Source organism: Rhea pennata, chromosome 4 (assembly GCF_028389875.1).
Source record: "Rhea pennata isolate bPtePen1 chromosome 4, bPtePen1.pri, whole genome shotgun sequence".
NCBI lineage: Eukaryota > Metazoa > Chordata > Aves > Rheiformes > Rheidae > Rhea > Rhea pennata.
Genome location: NC_084666.1, coordinates 76176020 through 76202650, shown reverse-complemented (window position 1 = coordinate 76202650; position 26631 = coordinate 76176020). Strand labels below are relative to the sequence as shown.

Genomic DNA, 26631 nt, shown 5'->3' with positions numbered 1-26631 from the left:
CAGGCCCCGCGCGCAGCTCCCCGCGTCTCCGCGGCCGCGGGCGGCAGCACCCGAGCACCGCGGCCCCTCGCGGCAGAAGGGGCCCCGGGCTCGGCGAGCGCGGCTCCGCGCTGCGGCCCGCAACCTTCGCTGCGCCGCAGCCCTCGGCAAGCGGGAGCCGCTGACCTGGAAGGGCTGGTGACGAAAGGCGCGAGGTTTGGGCTTCTGCCCCGCGCCCCGTGCAAAGAAAGCAAAGCGAAAAGGGCAAGAAAAGAAAAGAAAAAGAAACGCGCCCGGTCCCGCCCGGGGGCTCTCCGCGCACGGTCGCCCCGAGGCCGGGCTGCAGCGCGGGGCACCGCGGCGCCAGGCGGCGGCGGCGGCAGCTCCCGCCCGGGCAGCGTGTGCGAGCGCCGGGCGCGGAGGAGCCCCCTGCCCGGGCGCGACCCCCGAGGGGCCGCTGCGGGAAAACGCTTCCCTTCGGCGGCCGGGCAGCGCCGGGGCGCGTCTCCCCCGCCGCGGTAAGCCCGGGGCGGGCGGCAGCAGCTCCCCGGTACCGCCCCGCCCCGCCCCGGCGCCCGGTGCCGCCCCTCCGCCCTCCCCCCCCCCTCCGCCCTCCCCTCCCCTCCCCTCCCCTCCCCTCCCCTCTCCTACCCTGCCCTCCTCTCTCCTCCCGCCCCTCCGCCCTCCCCGACCGCCCCCGACGCCCGCCCCGCCCCTCCGCCCTCCCCCCGACCGCGCAGCGGCGCCGACGCAGCCGACAGTACCGGGCAGGCGGCGGCCGCGCCGGGAGCTGCGCGGAGCCTCGGGTGAGCAGCCGGCGCCGCGGCCGGGCACGGCAAAGCCCCGGCGGGAGGCTCGGCGGGGCCGAGGCCGTGCGGGGAGCCGGGGCTCGGCAGCATCTGCCGGCGGCTGCGGCAGCAGCTCGGGCCGCGGGGGGGGGCGCTTGGGGGCGGCCGGAGGGTGCCGGGGGCTGCGCGGGAAGCTGCGCGGAGCCGCGCGGCGCCGGAGCTGCTGCCGCTGCCGCGACGGCGCCGAGGCGCGGGCGGGGGGCGCGGGCGGCGGAGCGGCGCCGGGCCGGGGCGGCGGCGGGGGCCGGGGCTGCCGGGGCCAAGACGGCTCGGGCCGCTGCCGCCTGCGCTCGGAGAAGCGCTGCAAAAGCTCCTCGTGCTTCTGGCCGGGGGGGGGAAACGTTTTTTCGTCTCTCTTTTTCCCAGAAAGGTTTTGAGAGCGGGAGAGCCGCAGCGCAGAGGGGCGACGGGAGGTTCGTTTCCCCCCCTCTCCTGCCCCCGACGACGGCTGCGGCTCCCAAGCCGGGAGCAGCGGGCGATGCAGCCGAGGGCCGTGCCGCCCGTGCGAGAGCCCTGGAGGCGCTGGAGAACCGGGCGCGCAGGAGCCTCCTGAAGCTCGGCAGAGGCAAGTGCGGGGCCCCGCGGCCCGGGGGGAGCAAGGCCGCGCAGCAGCACGGGCCGGGGGCCGCCCCGCCGCAGAGCGGCCGTGCCGAGAGGGGCCTGGGAGCGCTGCTGGACGGCGAGGCGCCCCGTGTGCGAGAAGGCCGAGGGTGTCGTGGGGGCCCTGGGAGGAGCGTGGCCAGCGGGCCGAGGGGGGTGACCCTGCCGCTCTGTGAGGCCCTGGGGAGGCCCCGCCGGGAGCCCTGCGTCCGGTTCTGGGCTCTTCTCGTTGGCCTTCTCGAGTCCCCCTGACACCTCAAGGGCACGGTGTCGGGGGCGTGGGGCCGGACTCTCTTTCAGGGGTGCCGAGCGACAGCACGCGAGGCGACGGGCGCAAACGGAAAGCCAGGAAGCTCCCGCTGAACGCGAGGAAGAACCTGTGTGCCGCGAGGGGGACGGAGCACTGGAGCAGCTTGTGCTCCGGGGACACGCAAAGCCCGCCTGGACACGCGAGCCTGGGCACCGTGCTCGAGGCGACGCTGCTGGAGCAGGGGGCTTGGACTAGACGGTCTCCAGAGGCGCCTCCAGCCCTCCGCCCTCCTGTGGTGCTGCAGGACGACTGCGCCCGCCTCCCTCCGCCGGGCTCTGGGCCCCCTCGGTGACCCAGCCGGGAGCTCAGCGCGGGCTCCTCCAGGCCCAGCTCCTTCCAGCCACCCTGGGCACTGACAGGGCCGTAAATCAATCACTGTCACAACTTGCACATTCATGCCAGCGTTTATTATTGCAAACACATGGAGCAATTAGTTTATTAACAGTGTGAATGTGTGGAATAAACCTTGAGTCTTGCACAAGCACTGAATAAACACTGGAACCGGCAGGCGGCCTCTGCTCGCCTTTCCTCCCCCAAAAGCGCCTTTCGCCCCAGAAACTATCTCAGACGCGAAGTTCGGCCTGGTGCGTGCCGGCCTCCCTGGCCTCGGGGCGCGCGCGGACGGACCCCCACCTCCGGTGAGGGTCCGTGGGCCCCCCCCACCCCTCCCGCGGCCCGGCCCCGCGCCCCGCACCCCCACCCTCCCCCAGGAAGAGCCCACCCGGCCTCTGCTTGGGGGCTCCCTACGGGTGACAGGGCCTCTGCTTTCCAGCCTCCCCCCACCAAAACGCAGCACTTAGCCTCCGTTCCTGAGCCCCCAAACACCCCTACACCCTCTTCCCCAGCCCCACCAAACGCAGCACTTAGCCTCCCTTTCCAGCCCGGACATCGGTCCCCGCAAACGCCTAGCACTCGGCCTCCGGCTCCCAGCCCCCGAAGCTGCTTGCAGGGCTCCGAAACGCAGCACCCAGCCCCTGCTTTGCAGCGCTGACAGCAGCCCGCTCCTGCTGCTCCTCAGCACCGCAAAGGCAGGACTGGGCCTCCGCTCCGCAGCTCTGCACCAGCCCCGAGAACGTGCTCTTCAGGCCCCACGAAAGGCAGCGTGCAGAGCTGGAGGCTGAACGCTGCCCTCGGGGGCTCGCGACCGGCTCTGGCGGCTCTTTGGGGCTCACAAACGCAGAGCGAGCCCCCAAAGCAGCCGCCCGACCCGTCTGAGCCCCAAAGCGCAGCAGTTCACCCTCCCCGCTGCCCCCCAACAGCCCCGCACCCCCCTTTTCACGCCCCCCCCCCCCCGCGCAGCCCCGCAGCCGCCGCTCCCGCGAGCGGCTCCCGGCCCCAGCGCGCCCGCGGCCCCCGCCCAGCCCCAGCGCTGCGGGACCCCCTGCTCCAGCCAGCGGCGCTGCAGCACCAGCGCGCCCGAGCGCGGCTGCTCCAAGGCTCCCGGGCCCGGCGGCTCCCGGCAGCGGCGGGCGGGCGGGTACTTGCTCTCTCGTGGTCGGGCAGAGCCCCAGCCTCACTCCCGCCATCGGGTGGTTCCGCCAGGCGTGGCCTGGGCAGCTGCTGCCACGCCGCTCACCTCGGGCTCGCTGCCGCCGCCGGCTGCGGGAAGCCGGAGCCCCGCGGACACCGACCGCCCCCGCCCGAGGCGCCGCGGTCAAACCCGAGCGTCTGCTCAGACGCCGGGAAAAGCCGCCGCGCCCCGCCCACGGCCCCGCCCTCCCTGGCCCCGCCCCTCCTCGGCTCCGCCCCTCCTCGGCTCCGCCCCTCTGTGGCCCCGCCCCCTCCTGTCCGACGCCCCTCCGCTGGCTCCTCGCTTCCCGTGGCCCCGCCCCGGCTCTGGCCCCGCCCCCCGGCTCTGGCCCCGCCCCCGGCGCACACCGCCCTGCTCTGCCCTGCCGCCGCCCCGACTTTATTTCAGCGCCGCCGCTGCAGCTGGTCCAGGCCCGTGTCCTGCAGCAGCCGAGCGGCCGCCTGCTGCACCCTCGGGTCCGCGTCGCGCCTCAGCACCCGCAGCGCTGCAACGGCACCGGCCGCCCCGTCACCGCGGCCCCGGCCCGGCCCATCCGCCCCGGGGGTCGACGCGGCCCCGAACTGCCGGAGCCCCTGGGCCGGGGCGCCGTCGCCTACCTGCCCCGAGCAGCATCGCCTCCTCCGCCGTCAGCCACACGGTGCCTGCGTGCGCCACGAGGACCCCTGCGGGCACCAGCCACGCGCGGCCTCAGGGCGCTGCCGCCGCCCGGCCCGGCCTGGCCCCCGCCGCCCCGCACAGCCCCAGTCCCAGCGGTGCAGCGCCCGCGGCCACTCACCAGCCACCTGGAGGCCAGTGGTCCGCACCTCCCCGCAGCCCTGCAGGAAGCAGCGTCGGGCGGCGACGTACAGCGCCTGCTGCTGCTCGAGGCTCTCCCAGGCCTGGCGACAAGGGGACGCAGCGTCCTTCTCCGCCCCGAACGCCCCGCGGCGAGCAGGACGCCCGGGCGTGGAGGGGACGCGGCGCGGCCTGGCCGGGCAGGGCCCCGCGGCGCTGGGTGCGCGGCTCCTCACCAGCTGCCCGCAGATGTCGTCCAGCAGCTCGGCCGCGCTCAGCCCTGCGCCCGCGGCGATGCTCTGCCGCAGCCATTGCAGCCCCGGGAGCAGCACGCACAGCTGCAGCGTGCCCCGGCACGCCTGCCGACGAGAGTGGAGAGCGGAGCCCGTCGCCGCCGCCCGCCACGGCCGAACCCCGCCGCCCGGCTCCGCGCAGGAGCCCTCGGCCCCGCGGTGCCGCCCACCCTGGCCCCGGCCCTGGCCCCGCGAGGACGCTCAGGGGCTCTTACCCTGCAGGCGCCTGGGTCCGGGTCCCCGAGGTGCAGCACCAGGCTGGCCCACGTGCTCCCCAGCTCCTCGGCCAAGAACGGCCTCCACCGCCTCGAGGCGGAGGCCGCCAGCGCCCCGTACAGGGTGAAGGCTGCCGCACGCAGCGCCGCCTCCTCCTGCAACCCAGGAACCCGGGCTGCCGCGTGGGCACCGGGCCCCCGTGCACGGTTGCTCCGCAGCGCCGAGCGCCACTGGCGGAGCGTGGACTCCGCTCGGGGCCGCCGCCGCGCGGGACCCTCCGAGCGGCGCGGGGCGGCACCGCGCACTTACGGCGTTGAAGAAGGCCGCTGCGTCCCTGGCGAGGTCTCTGAAGGAGGCGCCCAGGCCCTTCCCCCGCAGCTCCTCCGCCACCCTGGCCAGCGCCAGCAGGCTCTCTGCCGCCACCGCCGCCCCCGGACTCCAGGCCACTCCGCAGCGCCGCCACCACGGCTCCCCTGTGCTCGCGCAACTGTAAGGTGCGACACGCGCACGGGCCTCGCGCCAGCCCGGCCCCCGCCGCTCGTCGTGCCCCTGCCCCCGGGGCCGAAGCCCTCAGGAGCGGCCCCGAGCAGCGCGCGGCCCCGCTCCCGCCGCACCGCGGTCCCCTTTGCCACCCGGGAGCAGAGCACTGTCGGGGGAAAGATGCGCAGCCGCCGCCGCCGCTCCGCCCCGTCTCCCCAGTCCCCCCGCGCTCTCTGCCCCCGGCTCCCGGCCAGCTGGGGCTGCGTTTCGGGCGCAGGAAAGCCCCGCTCACCGTCTCCGGCGCGCCGCGGGCCAGATTGCCGAGGCCACGTGCTGCCATCTGCCGCACAGTCCTGCTCGGGTCCCGCGACTTCTGCAGCAGGGCCCCCACGATCGGCTGCAGGCACCTCCTCTCCCAGGGCACTGGCGCCTTCATCAGCTGGGGCGCAGCGACTGGCCGTCAGCACCCGCACGCGAGCACGGACCGGGCCTGGGACCAGCAGCCGTCCCGGGCTCCACGCGAAGAAGCCCCCCGCGCCCCGGCGGACTGCCCCGACGCCCGCTGCGGCGACGAGCGCCGGGACCGAGCGGTGTGGAGGGGCAGCAGCAGCCCCCGCAACAGCGCAGGGGAAGGACGCGGCAGGGGCCGGGGCAGGGCAGCTCCCGGGGCGCCTCCTGCCAGGGGACCCGCTCCCGCCCCGACGGTGATGCTTTCCACCGGCGCCTTCCCAAAGAGCAGCGTCGTGAGAAACCCCCCGAGCCTCCCCCTGCACCTCCCCTCTCACCTCGGCGCAGAAGGCCGCGGCCATGACCCGCCGGTTGGCCGAGGGGGAGTCCAGCCACTGGGTCACCACCAGCACCACGGGCAGCGAGACGACGCCGGCGCGGAGCAGCACGCTGTGTGCGGAGCACAGGTGGGCGGTGCGCGATTACACGGGGAGGCACCTGGCCCCCCAAACCCACCGGCTCCCGCGCGGGCTCTGCTCGGCAGCTCGCAGACGCCCGGGCCGAGGGGAAGGGTCCCGCCGGCCCCCCGGGCGCGGCCGCCCCGGAGCAGCCAGGCGCCTCCTCGGGCTCTCACCCCGTCAGCAGACAGACGCCGTCGTGGTGAGCCCGGGGGTCTTCCAGCGCAGCCCAGGCTCCCTGCTTCCTCAGCAGCCACAGCCATCCCCCGTGGAGGCACGCACGCAGCACCGCCTCCAAGGTCTCCAGGGAAAGCCTGGGCGGAAAAAGAGCGGCGACTCCCGAATCGCGGCAGCAGGCGTCTCGGGCAGAGCTAGGGAACCGCCGCCCGCGAGGCGCTCGGTCGCTCGCGCTCAGCCCCACTGGGGTGGGTTGGGCACTGCACCCCTGAAGTGACACCCCACGACCCCGAGGTCTGCCAAGCAGCAAGGGAACCGCCCTCCTCCCCCTCCTGATGCCCCAAACGCCCTGGCAGCACTAGGAAACCAACCAGAAGCGGCTTCCCCGCCTAGGGGACGGGCAGCCCAAAGCGCTGCCTCGGGGCCACGAGCGAACGCGGCCTGGTCACGGGCCTCGCAGCCCAGCCCCGGCGCCTCCGTCCTGCCGGCTCCTACCTGCAAGGATTGTCATCGCTCATGTGTCCCTTCAGGAACAGCTTTCCCCGGCCGCTGACTTTGGAGAACGGCATCTCCTTTCCCAGCGTGGCGCTGATCTGCTGCAGGAGCACCGGGAGCAGCTCCGGGAGCAGGTGCTGCACAGCCTCCGGGCTCTGCAGCGTTGACACCACCTCGAAGATGGCGCAGGTGATCTGCAGACAGTGCCCCCAGCGCGGCCCGTGAAAACGCGCCATTCCCCGCCGCCCCCTGCCCGCCTCGGGGACCTCTCCTGCCTGCGCCTTGGCTTTCGGCAGCGGCCCTGCAGGCTGCGAGCAGCAAAAGGTCTCGGGCGCCAGCGCTGCCCAGGGCCCGGCCCGGCACCGGGGGGCTCGGGGGCACGCGCAGCGCGCGCGAGGCACAGCCTCCCCCGGGCTGAAGGTTACGCGGGACGTCGGGCGCGACGCTGCAGCAGGGCGGCGGCCAGCGCACGCACCTTGAGAGGCTCCAGCGCAGCCTGGCTGTCGTCTGCCTCGGGCTCGGCGGAGCTGGTCCCGGGCCGGTCGCTTCCCGAGTCCTTCAGTTTCTCCATCAGAACCCCCAGGAGCTGGCCGGCAACGAACGTCCTCCCCAGGACCCCCCACAGCTCCACGGTTTCACTGCAGGGGAGCACAAGACCCCCCGTGAGCACCGGTACCTGCGACGCCCTCAGCAGCGGCCAAACGCTCTCCCGCCCCCGGAGGGGCCGACGGGGGTCAGGCTCCGGGCACTGGCTTCCCCGCTGGCTCCTCCTCGCCCCGGCAGCGGGGGTCCTGCCCGCCCCCGGGGCCGGCGCAGTGCACGTACCTGTCCATGGGCAGCTGCTTGTGCAGGAGGCTGTCGATGACGGCCCCGGGGTGGTAGTGGGCGAGCAGGGACACCGCCTTGAAGAGGAGGCCGCGGAGGGTGTCCTGCTGCATGGTCGGCATCCGGATGTAGATGATGCTCAGGATTTCCGGCACCTGAACGCAGAGCGGAGGAGCCGTCCTCTCCGTCCTGTCCTCGTCCTGCTCCCCGACCGTTTCTCAAGACCCAGCCCTAAAGCCCCACGGCTCTGCGCAGCCGCGGGGGGACGCTGGACCACCACGGGGGCCACAGCCGTCCGCGCGGCCCCCTTTGACCCGGGGCCGGGAGGGCTGAGCATCGCACCCGCGAACCAGGCAGGAACTGGGCGCTTTAGGTGCCCCTGCGCTAGGGGCCTCGGCCGCGGGAGCCATCGGGAGGATGGGACCCAGGAGGGTCGGTGTCGCCGGGCGAAGAGCAGCTCTGGCATTGGGCTGCCGGCGCGCGAGGTGCGCGGCAGCGGCTGAGGCGGGGAGGCCGAAGCCCAGGGAAAGGCGTCCCTCGCACCTGCATGAGCAGCTGTCCCCCGCACGTCTCCAGGAAGGCGAGCAGCCACTCGCCAGCTGCCTGAGCGCACGCCGCCCTCGCCGACAGCATCCCGTCCAGGGCGGCAGAAACGAAATCCGCCGCCTGCGCCGGGGGGATGTATTTGCAAACGATCTGCGGAGAAATCAGGCACAGGAGAGACCACATCACATGTCTGCTCGGGCTCCGAGGAGCTTCCCGCCTTCCCTCCAGCCCCTCGGGCCCCACCGACAGCTACGTGTGCTTCGGGGCGGGTGCACGGCCGTCCCACAGGAGTGCACCCCCCCACCCACAGCCTCTCCTCCTTCCCCAGCGCGCCCAGAGGACGGACACACACTCAACAGCTCGCGACTCCCTAACCCCGGCCGCCCATCGCAGCAGCTCTCCCAGAACGGAGCGGGGCCCCGGCAGGGAAGAGGAGCCGCGCAGGAGCCCAGGCGCCGGCTCCCCCATGCTGTCGGGACCAGGTACCTTTGAGAGTCTGGAGGACGCCTGGAGCAGAGCCTCGGCGTCGGGGGCTCGCAGCCGCTGGCACAGGGACTGCACCTCGTCCTCCTCGGCCGTCGTCTCCAGGGCCTTGCCTGCAGCGAGCACCAGGAGGAAAGGGCAGCGGTGGTGACGGAGACCCCACCCCTGGGCCGCGGGCCAGCAGGAACGCAGCCCGGCCCCGCGCAGCTGTGCGGCAAGGGCGGCCGGCCGGGGCCGAGAGGGGGCTGCCCCCACCTTGTATGCGGAGGAGGTGGCCGAGGCAGGCGCCTGCCCGCTGGCGGGACGTGGCCAGCGAGTCGCAGACGAAAGGTGCCAGCAGTCCCACCGTGGAGCCAAAGAGCCCGAAAGAATTTTCTCCCTGGGGACAGGCAGCCGGCGAGGAGGTCATGGCAGCCCTGCGGCCGGCGGGGACGGGGACGCGGTGCGCGGGGGTCCCTTCTCACCGTGAGCTCGAACCGCTCCTCGTAGGCGCCCAGCAGCTGGGCGCAGGCCTGCAGGGCCCTCTCCCGCTCCCACTCACGGGCCGAGCTGAGCCAGTACTCCAGCACCTGCGCAAGAGCAGCCCTGTCTCACAGCGGCGGCCCCGGCCTGCCCGCTGCCGCCCCAGACGTCTCCCTCCCGCACAGCGTCCCGCTCGGGAGCTGCTGCCTCGGCAGCCGGCGGCGCCAGCCCCGCACCATCCCCGGCAGCCCCACGGCACGGGCAGTGGCGCAGACGTGCCCTGCAGCTGCCCCACGGCTGCCTGGCGCCGACCCTGCCGACTCCGCAGCCCGGCTCTCCCGCGCACCCTGCGCCCCACGCCGGGGACGCCTCCCCCACCTCCCCACAGGTGCTCACGTGCAGCATCTCCACGAGCCAGCTGGAGGTGAGGTCTTCCTCCAGCAGCGCCGTCACCAGCTCGCCCAGCGCCCCCATGGTCTGAGCGTGCAGAGCCTGAGAGCAGAGGGCAGGACGGGCGTTCGGCCATGCACAGAGACGCCCGGCTCGTCCGGAGGGGGCCGAGCGCAGCGGGTGCTGCGGGGGGATCCCCGGAGAGGCCGGCAGAGAAGCGCCGGCAGGTACCCGCAGGTGCAGAGCGCCCGCCGCTGTCGCCCCTTCCTCTTCCGCCGGCTCCAGGGCAGGCAGGGGCATCACGCTCTGCAGGCACTGATCCAGGAGGTCGCGGCTTTCCTCTCGGCTCAGTGACGGCTTCAGTTTGCTGGCAGAGGACAGGGAAACCAGGGAAGAGTCTTACTGCCACTCCCCGGCGCGCTCAAGCGACAGCCCCCGCAGCCCCGGCGGGAAGACCCTACCTCAGGTGCCCCACGGCCAGAAACGCCTCCTGGCGCACCGGGGACGCCAGGCAATCCCGGGGCTCGGCCCTCACGAAGCCCTGCAGGTCGCAGAGAGACAGGCGTGCAGCGGGCAGCGACCGAGCGCCCTCCCGCCGGGGACAGGCTCTGCCGCTCGCCCTGCCCCAGGCACCAGCCCCGGGGGCCCGCATGGCTCCCGCAACAGCCCCGGGGCCAGGCTGTGGTCCCGCTGGGGACAGACCCGCTGCTCGGCCCCACAGCGGCTGCTGGGCGCCAGCACCCGAGGGCCCCGCTGCCCGGGGACAAGGCGCAGGCACTGGGGAGGTGGCGCACGGCCCAGGGAGAGCATCACCCCTCGGGGTAGCCGGCCTCGGGGCACAGCCCCGACTCCCTGGCAGCACCACCCCGGCCCCGGCACTCACCAGCAGGACGCTCAGCAGCTCCCGTTTGCAGCAGAGCTCCGCGCGCTGGGAGCCCCCCGCCCCCTGCATGGCCCGGCTGACCTCGGCGATGCTCCGCACCAGCGCCAGCTTGAGCTGCACGTCCTGCATCCCAGCAGAGAGAAACACAGCGGCGCCGATGACGGGCTCCTCGCAGCGCCAGGGGCCGAAAGAGCGGTGCGGCGCGGAGCCCAGCCCCAACGCACGGCACACAGGGGCGACTACGGCTCCCGGGTGCCTCAGGGACCGCAGCTCGGCACACGGCCCCGAGGAAGGAAACCTCCTCTCCCCTCCCGGGAAGCAGCTCCCTCGGGGACGGCATGAGCTTTCCCGGCTACCTACCGCCAGAAGAGCCCGGGCCCGTGGCCTGGGGAGCGCCGGTCCTGCACGCCCGCAGTAGGGAAGGTGTGCGGGAAGGGCAGGAAGCGAGGCCCCGTTGGGCAGCACTTACCTTGGTGGAGAAGGTGAAGCCCAGCACCTGGAAGGGGAAAGGGGACACGGTGAGCGGCGACGAACCGCGGCGCCCAGACGCAGCTCGCGCAGCGATGGCCGCGGCGCGCGCAGACCCTGCAGCACGGTGGGGACGAGCCGGGACGCCTGCGTCGCCCGCGCACCCACCTGGCAGCTGGCGCGGTAGTGCCGCAGGATGGGCCCCACGACGTCGCTCTCGACGCGGGCCAGGAGCTGCTCCCGGGGGGCGCAGAGCGCCATCCGGCCGTAGGCCAGCACCAGCGCCGTGTGCGTCCCCGCTCTCTTCCCCTGGTGGTATTCCTGCGCCGCGGGAGAGGCCGCGAGGCGTCAGCCCAGCGCCTCAGGCGGCCCCAGCTCCCGCTGCCCCCCAGCGAAGGAGCCGCCCCACTTCCCACGCAGCCGCCACCGCTGGGCGGCCTCTGGTTAGAAGTGGGGATAAAGCAGAGGGAAACAAGCCAGACACGCGGGATCCTTCACCTTGAGGCGTCTGAAAGCCCCGGACACTGGTCTTTCCTCCATTGTAGCCCCGAACTCGTGCACCACCTCCAAGGCGAGGGGGAAGTGGCTCTCAGCAGAGCCGGCGACAACAGAAATCATTGCCTGCAAGGCAGGAGAGAGCGGGAGTCAGCCTCTGGCTGGCCCTCGGCCACGGCAAGCTCTGAGCAATACTCGCGGTATCGTCCGATGGCTGCAGCAGCGACACGGAGACCGGAAGACCCGGGAGCGCCCTGCTGGGAGAGGTCACTGCTCCCCAAACACGGGGGTCTCCGGGGAGAGCAAGGGGAGAAGAGGAAACTCACCTCTCTCTCAGACGCCTCCAAATAGTTTGTCTGGAAGAGGTACTTCCGGATTTCCCCGCGGACGTAGGGGACGTGCTGACAGGCTGCCAGGGACACCCCGACAGCCTTGTAGAGGAAGGCCTGGAAGAGAAGAGGCCACCCCAGACGCGGTCACGCGCGCCCTGGCGGGACACGGCCGGGCCGGGCAGCGCCAGCCCGCACCAGGCACAGCCGAGCTGGCCGCAGCGCCGGCCCTTCAGCCCAGCGCCGCTGCCCGCGGTGCGGAGAGCAAAGCCCGTCTGGGGAAGGGCCGGGGAGCCGGGGAGCCCGGCCGGCCGCAGGGGGCGAGAGCTGCAGGTGCAGCCCGGGGCGGCGTCCCGGCTCTCCCGCCAGCGCCTGCCGGGAGCGGGAGCGGGAACGAGGCCTCGGCAGGGACCCACCTGCTCCCGGGAGAGCCGGCAGTAGCTGCCCGCCTGCTGGTTCAGCTCGAAGCTGAAGGCCATGGTCCAGGCCTGGCTCTCGATGGTCTCCAGCGACGTCCTCAGGAACTAGGGGGAACACGAGCTGAGGCAGAGCCTCCCCGGCCCCAGGGCTGCTCGGCCAGCGCCCGGCGCTCCTGCCCTCTCCCGCCCTCCAAACGGGGAGCCCGAGGGACCGGCCGTGGGGCACAGCTCTCCTGCAGGCACCGCGTGGGGTCAGGGAATCCTGCCCGTGTGCCCAGGGAGAGCTTTCCACGAGAGACAGCCCCAAATCCCACCCGCCTTTCCCTTCCCTGCTCCCATCTGTCTGGGCGGTGGGAGATCCTTCTGGTGGGACTCGGAGGCACGCCCAGCGCAAGCCTTCCCCCGGCAGCTCCCCGGCTGCACGGGGCCGCTGCCCGTGTCCCCGCCGAGCGGGTCGCAACGCCGGGACAGGGCAGAGCAGGAAACGACCCTCCGTGATCCCCAGCTCTTTGCAGACAACATCCTCAGGGCCTTCCCAGGGCGTCTGCTGGCTTTCCCGTTCTCTAAACAGAACTGGCCTTCTCCTTCTCGGCTTCCCTCTGTTTCCACCCACCCCTTCCCCGCTCCCCGCCCGTCTCTGCTGCCTCGCAGCGGCGCCGTACCTTAAGCAGAAGATGCTCCCACTCGGCAGAGTCCAGGGAGCTCTCGCTTCTCTCTACAAAGCCGGAGCAAGAAAACCCCGCGTTACTTAGCACCGGAGAGGAGCCCCGGGGTCTCCCGCGCACTCAAACACCCTCCGGGTCCCACGCCAGAAGGGGCCAAAGCCGGGAGGCTCAAGCCCCAGCACCAAACTCCTTGCCAGGCCCAGGACACCCGAGGGACCTGGGGACAGGGTCACTGGCTCAGGTCAGCCACAGCCCCGCCGGCCCCAATCCCCAATCGCTCGACTGCGGCTCTCAGAGCAAACCAGGCTGTCACACGAGGGCACCGACCGCACGCAGGCGTTTGCACTGGGGCACGTTTCACCCACCCCCCGGAGCGCCAAGCCCGGCCCTCCCAAACGTCCCCTGGCGAGGACGCCGGGCTGCTGCAAAGCCTGCTCACGGCGGTGACGGGCAGCAAAGGCCCCCGCTCCCGGGAGCTGCTCCGGGCCCCATCCTGCCCTCGGTGCCAGCGCTCGCCCCCGGGGAGGGGGACAGCTGCGGAGCAAGCGCCCAGAAACCCAGCGCCAGTTCCCCTCCCTCGCGCCTGGGCGCTGCCTTCTCCCGCCTCCCCCTCGGCCTCCCCAGCCTCCTCCTCCCCGACCGACGGCACTTTACCTGCCAGGTGCTCCAGCAGGAAGGGGATCTTCACAGCCCACACCATGCCCACGGCGCCGTGGATCTCCGTGGACAAGGCCTGCAGCAGCCGCAGAGCAGCGATGCCGCAGCCGCCGCCGGCGTGAGGAGCCGCCGCCACCACCTGGGAGAGGGCAGGCGAGAGCCGGGCTGGGGCGGCCGCGGGAGTCCGAGAGCCGCCGCTTCTCCCGGGAGGGAGGGCGGTCGCCGGGCCCCGGCCGAGCCGGGAGCTTCTCCCACGCACCGCAGCGGGGTCCCCGCGGGGCAGGGGAGGCTCCGACTCGCTCTCGCACGCCCCTTCCTGCCCGGAGGCTGCTGGCCCCGGCTCGCGAAGCGGCTCTGCCCCCACCTCTCCCGTTGCCTCGAGGCCCCGGGAGCCTTTCCCCAGGGCCCTACTCACCAGCAGGCGAGCCAGCAGGGCCTGTGGCGTCGGCAGCCTGGCTGCAAGGAGAAAGAGAGGCCGGTGAGAGCGGTGTCGCCCGCTAAACCCTGCCCCTGTCCGGGCCGGGCAGCCCCCGCGCGGCCCACGGGCCGGCGACCGCCTGGGTCAGGCGGGCGGCAGAGGGACGCAGGCCGCCCCGGCCCCGGCACAGCCCGGCAGCACTCATGCCAGAGGTTGGCTTCCTGCCTTGATCCCGAGCGGCCGCAGCATCGGGCTCCTCCTCTCCGTCCTCGCCTTCCGCGCTCTCCCGTCTCTCTGCCAGCTCTCGGAGACATCGGGAGAGCGGGACCAGTGTGCCCGTGTACTGGGCTGGCACCACGTACTGGAGGAGCCGCGGCCACAAGAGCTGTGGTAAGAACAGGGCAATTCAGCACCTCGGGGTTCCCACCTCAGTGCGAGCTCATTTAGCTCCGAGCTGGAAACAACGCTCGGCATTTCCGCTCGCCTTGTGCACGCAAGGGCCTGTTCAGGGAGCAGCCTGGGGAGAGCAGGGCCAGAAGGCAGCAGCCGGCGGCAGGACAACTTACTTTGCTCATCCCCTTGATGGAGACATCCAGGGAGTGCAGGATGTCCAAGCACAGGGCCTGAAGATCTGCTTCCTCCTGTGCTTCTGCCTCCGAAAGGTTTCCCTCCGCCTGCAAAACACAGTTTGGACAACACCAGCATCAGCCCCGTCCCTGAGATAGGAGAGGGACACAGGAACCACCCAGCGCCACCGTGATGCTCCCTCCCCTGGGAGCCCCCATCTCCGGAGGAGGAGAGAGCAGCAAGTCCCCCAAGAGGGGCCAGATCCCAGGGGGAGGAAGGACTAAACAGGCTGCGACCAGGGAGACCCGCAGCTCGGTGGGGCGGTCGCCAGCGTCCTCGGTCGGGGTGCAAACCAGGACCCCCTGAGATGGGCTCCAGCCAGGGCGCTGGTGAGCACCGCTCAGCTCCCGGGGCCAAGAGCCAGCGCCGCAGTCGGATCTGTCACGCGCTGGGGGGGAGGCCAGAGCGCGGCCCCGGCACCCTCCGAGATCCCCCCGAGGAACGGCGACGGGGACGCCGCTCAGCCCCCCGCACCGGTGACTGCGGCCCTGCCGCGGGGCCTCCCCGTTCCCAGGGCGCCCGCGGGGGCTCCCAGGACGCCCCGGCACGGAGCGGAGCCCAAGCGCCACGCTCGGCCCTCACCAGTCTGCCGGAGGCCTGGCTGAACCTGGCGAAGACGTGGGCCACCAGCTCCCAGGCCGAGCAGCTCTGGACGCTGCAGCCGAGCAGCTCCTTGGTGAAGCGCAGAACTGCCCTCGCCACCTGCCGCCGAGGAGGCTGCGGTTGCCGCTCTGCTCAGGAGCCCCGGGGCAGACGCCCAAGCACCGACCCAGCCCCGGGGCCCCTGGGGAGACCCCGCGGGTGCAGCAGACCCCCGCTCCCGCCGTCACCGCCGCGCTGCAGCACCACGCTGGTCTGGGCTCGGCCCCATCAGCAGCCCCGCCGGGGGCTGCCCAGGCCCTGCCCGAGCGGAAGCTTTCCCCGCCACCCGCCGCGGAGCCGCCCCTCGCCACGCAGCTCACCTCCCTGCCGGGGTCCCTCAGCACGCCCTGCACCGCCCGTGCAAGCGGCGCCAGGCTCTGTCCTACCTCCGCTGCTGGAAAAGACGGGGAGAGGCGGCGCTGAGGCAGAGCCCTCGCTTCAGCAGGGACCTGGCCCCGCTCCCGGCTCGTTCGCGCACGAGCGGCACAGAAACCAGGGACGAGACCGTGAGGGCCGAGGAAGCGGCAGAGTGCCCCAGGGACTCCGTTCACAGACACACTGTGCGACGGGACTGGCAGACCCCCGTCCCCGCAGCCGCGGGGCAGCTCGGCCGGGGAGCACGCGCTCTGCAGCTCGTGTCGGGCGTTTGTGCATCGCTCGCAGTCGTGTCTGCCCCCAGCCCGGCAGCCCGGACCCCGGCCGGCCTCGCTGCGCCCCGCGGCACTGACCTGCAGGGCGCACCAGGGCTCTGAGCAGATCCAAGGACACCACGCGGGCGGCCTCGCTCTTGCTCCCCAGCTGTGACCCCAGAAACGTCACTGTGTCCTCCAGGCTAACTCGGGCTGCGAGGGAAAATTCGTGCTCTGCGTCAGCCCTCCATGTCTTCCCCCTTGGCAGAGGCCTGGGAGACAGCAGCCAGGGCACGGCAGTGCCACGCGGAGCCTCCCGCCCTCACCCAGCAGCAGGACACAGGAGCGCAGCTCCGACCGGTGCTCCCCGCTGTGCTGCTTCGTCTCATCGCTGAGCTGTGGGAACACGGTGCGCGTTAGAGAAAGCAGCGTCCGGACTGAGGGGACGGAAAAGAAACTGCTCCCTCCGCTCTCGTCTCCCCGGGAGCTCTGGCTGCAGCAGCCTCTAGACACCGGTGCAGGAGGTGACGCCCAAGCATCTGCACAGACCCGGCCTGACGGCTCTGCCCGGCCGCCCGGCAGGACTCTCCCGGCCGCCTGAGTCGGGCCCGCTGCACCCAGCGCAAGCGGTACGGCGCCAGGCTGCCTCACCTGGCTGTGCACAGCGGTGCCGATGGCCTGCACCTTGGCTTTGGGGACGGGGATCTTCACTTCTCCCAGTATTTCAAGAAAATAACGAAGACCCTGCAAGGGAATGAGGGAAGAAGAGCGGGGCCGTCACCTACAGCAACGGCTTAAGAAAGGAAACATGGAGTTTCCATGAGGAAATCCTTGACTCCAGCCCCCAGGAGAAAACCCAAACCCTTCTGCACGGGGCTGCTCGTGTGTCCTTCCCTCCCCATCAGCAGCCTTAGAGGGCCTCTCCTCCGCACAGAGCCCCTCTGATGGCGTTTCCCAGCTCTTCACACCCCTCACGTCTCCCCTCCCTGCCAGACGGGGCCGCTCAAGCAGAGCCCCTCGCGCACGCAACGCCCCAGGGACGGGCCTCGAGGCCTCCCCTCCTGAGGAGGTCGGGCCCCGGGACGCTCGGCTCCCTCTCGGCCCTACCGGGGCTGCTCTGGGGCTGCCCGAGAAGCCCAGGAGGCCTCAAGCCTCCCCTGCTCTCTCCCTTTCTTCTCAAGGGGTCCCGGCTCCTCCTGGCACCCCACAGCCCCCAACACCTCGCTGCACACGTACAGACCCCAGGGCCGCACTGTGCCCCATGTGCCACCTCACCTTGGTCACCCAGGAAGTGTCCTGGACCTGCTGGTACTGGCCCAGGAGCCAGGGGAGCTGCTCCCACACCCGCTCACGGTGCTCCTCTTCGTGCAGGAGGAGGCCCATCATGGCAGCCATCGCCCCCAGGACGGCCTGCTTGACCTGCAGGGAGGGCCGCGGGACGCTCTTCATCGGGGCCAAAGGTCCTGCCACCCCGACACGGTCTGCCCTCCCCACAGAGAGGCGCCTCCCTGCTCCCCTGGAGGAGCAGGGCTTGCTCCAGAGGACAGGGCACCTCCCTAGCTCCGGCCCCCCATCCGCAGTGCCACCCCACCGGCAGGGCCCAGCCGTGGGCGCTGCCTCAGACCCCTGCGCCCTCCTCGGGCGCCTCTCCTCCCATGCCGCTCTCACGCGGAAAGACAGACGGACCGCGACGTCGCTCTGCCGCCGCGGGGCCGGCAGGACGCCGCGCTCACCTCCTCCTCCTCGCAGTCCAGCCAGTTCCTGACCACGTGGCAGAAGAGCGGGTAAACGCTGCTGCAGAACTGGGCCTCCCCCACGCGCGGGAAGGGACATTTCTCCCAGCGGCTCAGGTAGCTGTTTGCGGCCTTCGACCACTGCTCCAGGACTGCCGCCAGGGAAGGGAAGCGGGATCAGGGCAGAGCTCGCGGCAGGGAGGAGACCCGGCTCCGCCGCCCCAGCCTGCCCTTAACCACAGCCCCCGTGCTCCGCAGCTCCAGCCGGGAGCGGCCCTGGCTCCAGGGACGAGCCAGGCAACGCTCGGGGATGCCGGGGCTGAAACGCCGCGTTACTGCTCTCCTCCTGCCGCGACACCTCCTCCCCTCCCAGCTGGTTCCCCGCCTGCACCTCTCCCCACACCCCTGCCCAAGCCTCCCGAGCACTCGCCACCCTCCCTAAACCCCGGAGAAGCAGCCGGCCCTGCAGGGAGAAGGCGGGCACGGCAGAGGCCGGAGATGGCCGCAGGCGGCGACCTGCCGCGGCCCGGGAACAGCCCCGAGCGCCGAGGCTGCCCGGCCCTTCCCCTCCCCGCAGGGCCGGCACTCACCGCTGCAGACAGCGCGCAGGGTCTGGCTGCTCCCCACATGGCTCAGCATCGCGCGCAGGGTGAAGAGCGTCATTCCAATGAAGGGGACGCACCGCAGCGCTGCAAGAGGGCAGGGCAGAGGCACAGAGAGCGGCCGCGTCAGCGGGAGCTGGGGCAGCACCGGGGGAAGCCCCGGGGCAGCGCGGCGGGACGACACCCCGGGCTGCCAGGGCCCTGGGGATGCACCAGGGGGCCCCAGAGGGGCTGATCCCTCCTCCCCGTTAGCACCGAGCCGGGGCCGAGGGGCCCTACCGTAGCTGCTGGCCAGCTTGCCCAGGGTGACAAACACAAAGTCCTCCGAGATCCCTCCCAGGACTCTCAGGTGGCTTTGGAGCTCACACATGACACTGTCAAAGTGGCAGCGTGCCAGAGCCACCAGGAGGTCGCTGGCAGCTGCCCGCACGTCCTCCGTCACGCCCTGGCAAGAGCAACGACCCCCTCAGTTGGAGAAGGGCCGAGGCGGCCAGACAGGCCCGACACGCCGCCAGCCACCCGCTGCCTCCAGCCCTCGGGTCCTGCTGCGGCCACCTCCCCGCACAGCTCTGGCCAGCGCCCCCAAAGCCGCTGCAGCCCCGAGTCCCCGTGGCCCTGGCCTCAGGAAACGCGTTCTGGTGCAGAAATCCTGGCCCTGCGCCTCCCAGCTCCGCCACCAGCCCTGGCGCAGGCGCCCCCGGAGGCACATCCGCAGGGAAGGAGCTGTCCCAGGGGATCTGGGAACCTCTGACGGGTCTCAGTGCCTGCGACACGGCCCAGAGCCCTCCTGCATTTCACAAACCGGGCTCCAGCCAGGCGCCTCCGGCTGCCTTCAGAGAGCAGCAGCTCACCTGCGCCTCTCTCACGTCCCTTGACGCCGCTGCGATCACCCTGCTGAGGACAGCGCTGGGCAAGCAGCCGTCCTCGTCCTGCACGGCTCTCTCCAGCTCTCGGTACGTCTCCTCTCTGTCGCCCTGGGGACGCAGCCCAGAAGGGAAGAGCTTGGCCTTGCTTTTCCTGAGCACCAGGGAGCCCCAGCGCCGAGGACACGGCCCCACCGGCGGCCGCGTTTGCGGTTCGCACGAGGGCAGCGGCGCCCTCGGGAAGCCAGGAGCTCCGCCGGGCGCCCGCGAGCCCGCGTGCAGCACCGCGCGACGCCCCCGCCTCACCTCCGCGTCTTGCAGGCGGCGTGACAGAGAAGCGACACGGTCCGCAAAGGTGGGGATGGCTGCGGGGACCGACTCGGTCGCCCGGCCTCCATCCTCCAGAACGTGAGGTCGGGACCAGCAACCTCCACAAGTGAAGAGACCTGGAAGGAGAGAACCAGAGGACGAGCGTCAGCTCTGCTGGCCTCAGCTGTCTGCACCGGGTCAGACCGAACGGCTCCCTCGCCGGGAGAGAAACCTGGGAGACGGGAAATTCCCGTTAACTCTCAGGAAACAACTGGCCCCCTGAGGGCGGTCGAGCAAGGAAAGAGGTGCTCGCGGAGGCTGTGGGACCTCCATCCCTGGAGACAGCTGGAGCTGCTCCCACCCTGCCGAGACAAGGCCCGCGCAGCCCTGCTCCGAGGGGCCCTGCTCCGAGCCCAAGGTCGGACCCCCACCGCAGGGTCCCATCCCCACCAGTTACCCCGCACACCTAACACCCAGGGCCGGGCAGCTTTGGAGCCGAGGCCTCTGCTACCCGGCTGGGGCAGTGCTGGGGCCACCGGGCCCGTCAGGCCCCATCCTTGTGGCCGGCACCGAGGCCCCCCGCAGTGCCGGGGGCGAGCCCGAGGCAGGGGCACGGTTCTGCACCGTCTGCTCCGTGTCCCGTCTCCCTCGCGGCGGGGGCACGGGAGCTCCTCGGGCGAAGGCCCGTCGGATGGGGGCCTGGAGGGAGCCGCGCGGCCGCGAGGAGGAGGAGGAGGCTTCCTCCCGAGGAGCCGGTGCGGTCGCAGGGCCCGGGGAGCTCCCGCGGCGGCGGCGCCGAGCGCCGGGGGGTCTCCGGCGCCCCCGGCCCCGGCCGGCCCCTCACCTCGGAGCGCCCGGAGTCTCCTCATGGCGCCACGCCAGGGGCAGCGCCGCTGCGGCCGCCCCGAGCGAGAGCACGGCGGCACCGCGGGGACCCGCTCCCAGCGCCTCCCTCGCCGCCGGCCCTGCCGCCACCACTGGCCGCCCCGGCCACGCCCGCTGCGTCACAGAGGCCCCACCAATGGGGGCCTGCCTGGGACACGCCCCTGCGCCTGGGCCAATGAGGGCTTGCCCTGGGCCCCGCCCGCACACGTCACAAAGGGCCGCCAGCCAATAAGGGCCTCGCTCCCGGCCGCGCCCGCTCGGGGCGGGGCGGGGCAGCGCTGCGGGCAAAGGGCCCCCGCGGGCCCCGCGGCCGAGCCGCCCTGTCTCCCTCCGCCGCCCCCGGCCCCGGGGCGCCTCGAAGGGCTCCGGGCGCTGCCTCGGCCGGAGCTGGCCGGGCTCACAGGTGCTCATTCGGCCTTTTCCTTCCCCTCGGGCCTTTCTGCCTGACCTTCTCCCCCAAAAGACTCCTGCAGGCTGGTCCCCTGTGCCCGTGTCCGTGTGTGTCCTTCTCCACGTCTCCTCTGAGGAGCTGCACAGCCGTGGATTTGCTCTGGGGCAATTTCGCATCTGGATGGGGTCCTGGGCAACGTGCTTTGGGTGACCCTGCTTGAGCAGGGGGTTGGACTAGAGGATCTCAGAGGTCCCTTCCAGCTTCACTGTTCTGTGATTTTGTGAATTCTCTAAGCAAAAACTTGCTCTGTCCTTATTGGCCAGCCACAACCTGAAACAGGGGTCACCTGAGCAGAGACACTTCCATGTCCCCATCTGAGAGCTAGCTGAGAGCTGTGATCTGCGTAACAGTGTGACCTCTCCATTCATATCACTTGTGCTGTGCCTCAGCATCATATCTCTTTCCTGTGCCTTGTTTTCCCTGCATCTGTGGGACATAAGATACATCCTGTTGAGAAAGGGCTACATGTATCTTTGCTGACCAAAGACAGAGCTACAGTCTCGCTCTCTGTAGGTGGCTGACACCTCTCCTTCACAGCTCGTCAGAGCTATACACGCTGACCGGCCCTGGCAGTATTTCAGGACCAACATGAATACCTGGGGGTCAGCAATACCAGAAGCATACAACAGTTTGGGGAATCCCTGAAGCCAGCACATGCTCATGCAGGCACTGCCTGTTGCCCAAAGGAGTTTTTCCTCTGGAAGATGCAAAGAAAAGGACTGAAGCTCTCAGGTACAAGAAGCCAAAACTACATTAGGATCAAAGGATAATTCAGGTTAGAAGGTGGGTCTCTAGTCCAATCTCTTGCTCCAAGCAAGGTCAGCTATGGGATCAGAGCAGGTTGCTCAGGGGTTCACCTAGTTGCGTCTTGAAACCTTCCAAGGATGGAGACTGCAAAAGCTCTCTGGACAACCCGTATCATTGATTTTCTTATATCTAGCTGGATGTAAGACCTTGTCTCGCAAGAGTAGAAATACAAGGTTGTGTAACTCTCATGTGACCCAAAGACATTCTGCAGCACAGGAGCTGGTACATATGCACAGAGTTGACTCCTGGATTTTACCAACTGTCCCATTCCCTGATCACTGCCAACTAATTTTGTAAACAGTGCAGCTGATCATCTGTGTGCATCCTTGAGGAATGCCATGACTACACTTTAAGTCCAGCAAGCAGTTGAAGTGGAGGATCCTGTACCACCACCTCACTGAGCTCTTTGTCTCCCTCGCGTGGCAGTAAACATAACAGCGACAGCATGCGAATAAAGACATCTTCAGCTGCTGCGTAGAAAACGCAGTAAGACAGCACTTGCTGCTTTAAGCCTTGCAGAGAACAGGATCAGGGAACTGACTAACCCCAAAACACATCCAAATCTCTCCCCTTTGCTGATACAGCTCTGTGTGGGCCACCACACAGCCGCAAAAACGCTGGACCTGGGGCAAGAAGGGGAGCAGATACCTCGGGAAGGGGCATTCGGATGACTTCTGGCTGGCATGTGGTACACTACAGAAGTGCAAGTGCAAGGAGTGTTTTACCAGCTGCAAAATGCAAGGAAAACAATGCACAGCAGAGCAGAACGGGCAAGAAAAAGAAGCTGCTCTCTTCATTTGGCACGCAGGCAAAAGTCTTGTGGGGCCAAAAGATTTCTTGCCTGCAGACAAAGGACAAGTTTCTGCCTTTTGGTTATTGCCTTTGATTTGCTTCCTGCTTGCCTCTGTTGCCCTGCTGCAGAACCAGCAAAGGGCTGTTTGAATAAGACAGCTGTGTGCCAAAACTAGAAGCGAGGCAGATTCTCTGTCAATTCATTTACTCCAGCGCTCCAGCAAGGCAGCAGTGGTGGGAGAACTGCCAGAAATGCACTTGCCATGACTATCTTTTATTGCTTCTCATTTCCCTGAATCCAAACCCACACAGAAGAGTGGAATGGATGGAGCGTAGGATCATGAGAATGCACATTTGCTGGGCTGTTAAATTGAGAAACCAAGTCAACATTCCTGAAAGACTGAGGTCATACAGTCTGGGCTTTATTTGGGCTTGCTCTTTCAATTCTTTGAACACTAGCAGAAGGAGAGAATGAAGTAAGATGATACAGATGGATTTTTTCCCCTCTTTTTTGAGGCCACTTTTTTTCCCTAATTGTTCACTGACACTGCCTCATAGAGAGATGAGTAAGAAACAGAGGAAGGAAATTCCCTCTTTCCTGCAGGCCTAAGATTAATTGTGAACAAGTTAGAAGTAACTCTGGTACCAACCCCCCCCGCTACTTCTTCACACAGGTTCATCTGAGACTTCTTAGGTAAAAATCTGTTTTCTTTATGAGCATCAATACTGCGTTCAAGATCCTCATTCTAATGCATTAACCCGTATACACGTTCTCTGCCTTCCCAGTACACTGAAAAGCTGGAAAGTATTGTCAGGGGATGACGTAACCTTTCAGCCAAATCTGAATCAGCTCCTCTGAGCTTTGAAAATATGATGTCTCTAACTGACAGGTACTTGACTGACATGTTCCAGGTTTTCATTTTAGCCACTGAAGTGCAGCAGGACTCCGCGTCTGGCTGGGAGTGTGAATGTACTCTGCGAAGCACTGTGCACACCATCGCTGGAGAGTCCCCACTGCTAGCACTCCCCTGTCACCAGCCAAAATGGTCAGCATGCGGGCAACAGAGAAAGTTGCCGTTTTTACAGATGCTGCTTTCCTGCTGAAAAACACAACTCTGTCACCCTGCTAACACTTGTTCCTTGCTCTCTTCCTTGTGTCCACACACGCCGGGCTGCTTCTCAGCTGGATCAGCTTGGGGACAGATTCACTGTGCAAACACACGCGTTGCACAAGGCAGGGGCTGGGGCAGGGACAGAAACAGGTAGTCCATAGCAGGAAGGACAGAGGGACTGCTGGTTCCCTCAAAGCGCCCCCCAGGCCAGAGAGATTCGGTACCCCCTCTAGCATCCAGCTGCCCAAAATTCTTCCCACATCACAGCTATACAGAAGACTGCGCTTTCTTGAAATCCTAAGAAAAATCACAGCAGCAAGTGCCACGTCTGAAGAATTTCCCTGCTTGTTCTATCAATGGTTCTGTCTGCAATAACAATCCAGAACCGGCCCTTTGCATCTACCACGAGTAATTTCTTCTTTTCCTCTCAACTCTGCTGATTCTCCCTTTCTTAGTGGGATTTTTCTGTTCTTAATACAAGCTTTATTACCAGTTCTTCTTTGTGATGGTCTTTAGGGATTTTCTTTGATGAATTATACTAAGATTGTCACCTATTAGACAGCAATTTCCCCCATCCCCCCAAAAAATCTTTTGCAGTTTCAGCAAAGAAGTTTCTGCAGAGAGAGAGAGAAAGAGAGACCCAAAATATAACAGGCATGAAGATTAAATGACTGTGCCTTTGCCAGAAGTGATCACTGTATCAAGACTAAAGAAATACAGCTCACACCTAGGTGGGAAAAGCTGTGCTGTGTTCAGCACTGCGGCCGCACCTGCTCCATGAATAAGCAGAGCATTCAGATTTCCAAAGCTGTCAAATGCTAGCAAGTACCAGAGGTCTCACTGCATGTGCTAAACATATTTTAGTGCTAAATGCATATTAGATTACCCTACTTGTCATGCATCTTCTAATGAAGAATTAGCATTAGTGTCAAGTCTCACTAATGCTATACAAAAATTATTCTGGAAATACCTACATTACAAGCTCAATTTCTGTATGTTGCTATACTGAATAACAGAGGGGGGGACATTTTATTTCAATAATCCTTACGCTACTATTTAAGACAATCATTACAGTGCCTTGGTTGGTCTATGTATCAGAAAGAATACTAGGGAGAAAGACAGAAGACTTAAAATAATGAAATCTTGGCATCACAATTAAGTACATATTTCTCACTAATACTTTTTGTTAATTACTCTGGATAGTATTTTTGACCCTAGGCAATACTTCATACGCATCAGCTTCCTTCTGAGCGCAAGTTAACATATCCCTAAAAGGAGTCTATTAGCTTTTGTTAAGCAAGGCAGGGAGAACGAGCAAAAGCGGTGCTTATGCAGCAAAATTAGAGCATGACCCTCTGCCAAGCCATCACTCATGGCGTGTGAAACACAGACATAGAAACTTACAGCTTTAACTTTCAAGTAAGCCTCACCTTCTGATCTGACCCCAAATTAATGCTCACCTTTCTCATCTTCAGAGCTGTAGCTATACGCAGCAGTAGCAGCAGTACTTTGCCATCCAGAAAAATAACCTGAAGGATGGACCTTCTGGAAGGAGTTAATAGCTGATACAAAGCCATTCTCTGTCTGTCACACCACTGTCCCCATCGCTCCTCACCGCCTGCAGATACATCTTTTGGCTCACGTCATCCCTCTGCCACCCTTCTCCTTTGGCAGGACCCAAGCGGACACGTGGGATTGGGCGCGCAGAGTGAAGAGCTGCTGCAGTTCCTACTGAGGCTGTCCAGACATGTAGCTGCTCAGTATTACTTCGAAAACTGAACTCCTGTTGACCAATGCAGCCTGCCCAAAATTTGGATACAGTCAAAGTTAGATGTTACTTTTAGAAAACGACTTCTCCCTTTTTGGGAGGGGCTTTGGTTATTTCTGCAATTGATCCTTTGTGCTGTTTATATAAGCTCACACCCTTTTTGCTGGTGAATCTTTCCATTCATAATCATTTGTGATTTGGCATAGCAGGATGATTCACTGTCTCCCTCTCTATATTAGAAGTGTTTGTACTTGACTAACGTGTAAAACTTTTTCTTAACAGCTTGCTCCTCACTGTTTGATCTGTGTGGCCCCAAACTCTGCTCAATAACCACTAATGTATAAAATTGCTTTTCCTTTTTATTACCCACACCCAATTGTGCTTGCTTGAAGAAAGCATTCACCCTCCAACAGACCAGTGACAGATGGGGAGCTCAACTAAGTTATGGCTAATATAAAACCATTCTCTATTATCATCAATTGATCAGTTTTTGTTATTTGAAATCTTGTATACCAGCCATATGCGGAGCCCTCATTTAAGCTAAATAAGACCCGAACAGCTTCATTTCAGTTCTCGCAGTGCCAAGCTTTCACAGTGGTATTTTCCCTGATGTCAGGACCAAGCCAGGAGAGTTTTTTTTCCAGTCTAAAACCTCAATAGAGAATGGTAGTGTGAGACAAACCTTACAGAAGATAAGGAAGTAAATGTCACTTTACCCAATTTAGAACTGGATGAGGATTTAAACTCCAAAGCTTGGGGAAAAAAAAAAAAAAAAAAAAAAAAAAAAAAAAAAAAAAACCACACACACACACACACCAGGGAAATATTTTGGTACCAATCCTGCCCATGCACATGCTAATACAAAAGTTTGCCTACAAAACTGGATTTTAACCACCCGTGCCACTATCATTAAATTAGGAAGGCCCAAACACTGACAGCATGGTTTGGGGAACAGTCAACTATGCTGCGAGGACTGAGGTCACTTTGGTAATTCTGCTTTGCCTCAGTTTCTGCAAAAGTTAAAAACCACCCCACATTTTCCTAAAGCCAGGCAGAAACTTCAGGTCAGGGTAATTGGAGACATCCAGTCCTATATGCTTGCACCTTTCCTCCATCCTTATTTTACTGATTTTTTTTTTGTGCATGGGTAAAGCACTGGCTACAGACACTGCATTTCTCCTGATTTTCAGAGATAGAGGAAAGTTTTGACCACATTTAAGAGCCAAATCAAAATTCTTAGTAGCTATTTTACTTATTTTATGCATTCCTGCTGTCTACACTGGAAGACAGACTAGATGATAGTCTAAGAGAAGATGAATATCTCGCAACCAAAGATGCAGAGGTATAGTTAAATGACACAGTGCTCAAGGAGGAAGGAGTTATGCAATGAGATATAAAAACTTACCTTTGGAAGCAGGCTCTACATAAAATTTGATCTTTTAACATCTTCAGAATACAATGAGACTACAGAACCGGAGAACCACTTGAACCACTTTCTTTATTACTAGAAGACAGTAAAAAAAGAACACACACACAAACTCCCAAACATCATCACATTTTTTTTTTTGAGAAAGCAATAGTTTTTACTCCAAGTGTTTCAATACCTATTCGAATGCATGCTCTCTTCCAAGTCTCCTAAATGAGTAACACAAGTTAAAAATTTAAGTGCCTGTAAAGAATGCTGTCACATCATTGTATTTAAGTGTTAAGATGGACGCTGAGGTCCTTTCCAAAGGGTGTGGGATGAGGCATCAGTAGGTCTT

At 65.9% G+C, this 26631-nt stretch overlaps 1 protein-coding gene and 2 long non-coding RNA genes across 3 annotated transcripts; 1 reads left to right on the top strand and 2 right to left on the bottom strand.

Moving 5' to 3' along the window:
* The first annotated feature begins 699 nt into the window (after positions 1–699).
* LOC134140221 (uncharacterized) lies at positions 700–2244 on the top strand. The gene is made up of 2 exons (XR_009958354.1): positions 700–785; positions 1194–2244. It is a non-coding gene; the product is annotated as an uncharacterized LOC134140221 (long non-coding RNA).
* Positions 2245–3622: 1378 nt separating this feature from the next.
* LOC134140119 (maestro heat-like repeat-containing protein family member 2B) lies at positions 3623–18822 on the bottom strand (the record flags this gene model as incomplete). The annotated part of the gene is given in 40 exon segments (XM_062574982.1): positions 3623–3752; positions 3865–3930; positions 4044–4146; positions 4279–4401; positions 4551–4706; positions 4861–5038; positions 5324–5470; positions 5817–5928; positions 6113–6250; positions 6609–6802; positions 7084–7246; positions 7434–7588; positions 7977–8129; positions 8466–8575; positions 8718–8841; positions 8927–9031; positions 9321–9416; positions 9546–9681; positions 9776–9855; positions 10198–10550; positions 10552–10693; positions 10834–10986; positions 11164–11286; positions 11487–11606; positions 11906–12013; positions 12571–12623; positions 13228–13369; positions 13490–13686; positions 13874–14033; positions 14215–14322; positions 14858–14977; positions 15238–15311; positions 15367–15759; positions 15873–15942; positions 16198–16290; positions 16822–16965; positions 17280–17431; positions 17870–17968; positions 18161–18326; positions 18733–18822. Coding segments are annotated over 40 exon segments (5505 nt in total), but the record flags the coding sequence as incomplete, so codon positions are not given.
* A 237-nt stretch (positions 18823–19059) lies between these two features.
* Positions 19060–26358, bottom strand: LOC134140269 (uncharacterized). Its single transcript, XR_009958376.1, has 3 exons — positions 26274–26358; positions 24561–24900; positions 19060–19190 (listed from the first exon to the last, which is right to left on the bottom strand). It is a non-coding gene; the product is annotated as an uncharacterized LOC134140269 (long non-coding RNA).
* Positions 26359–26631: the final 273 nt, after the last annotated feature.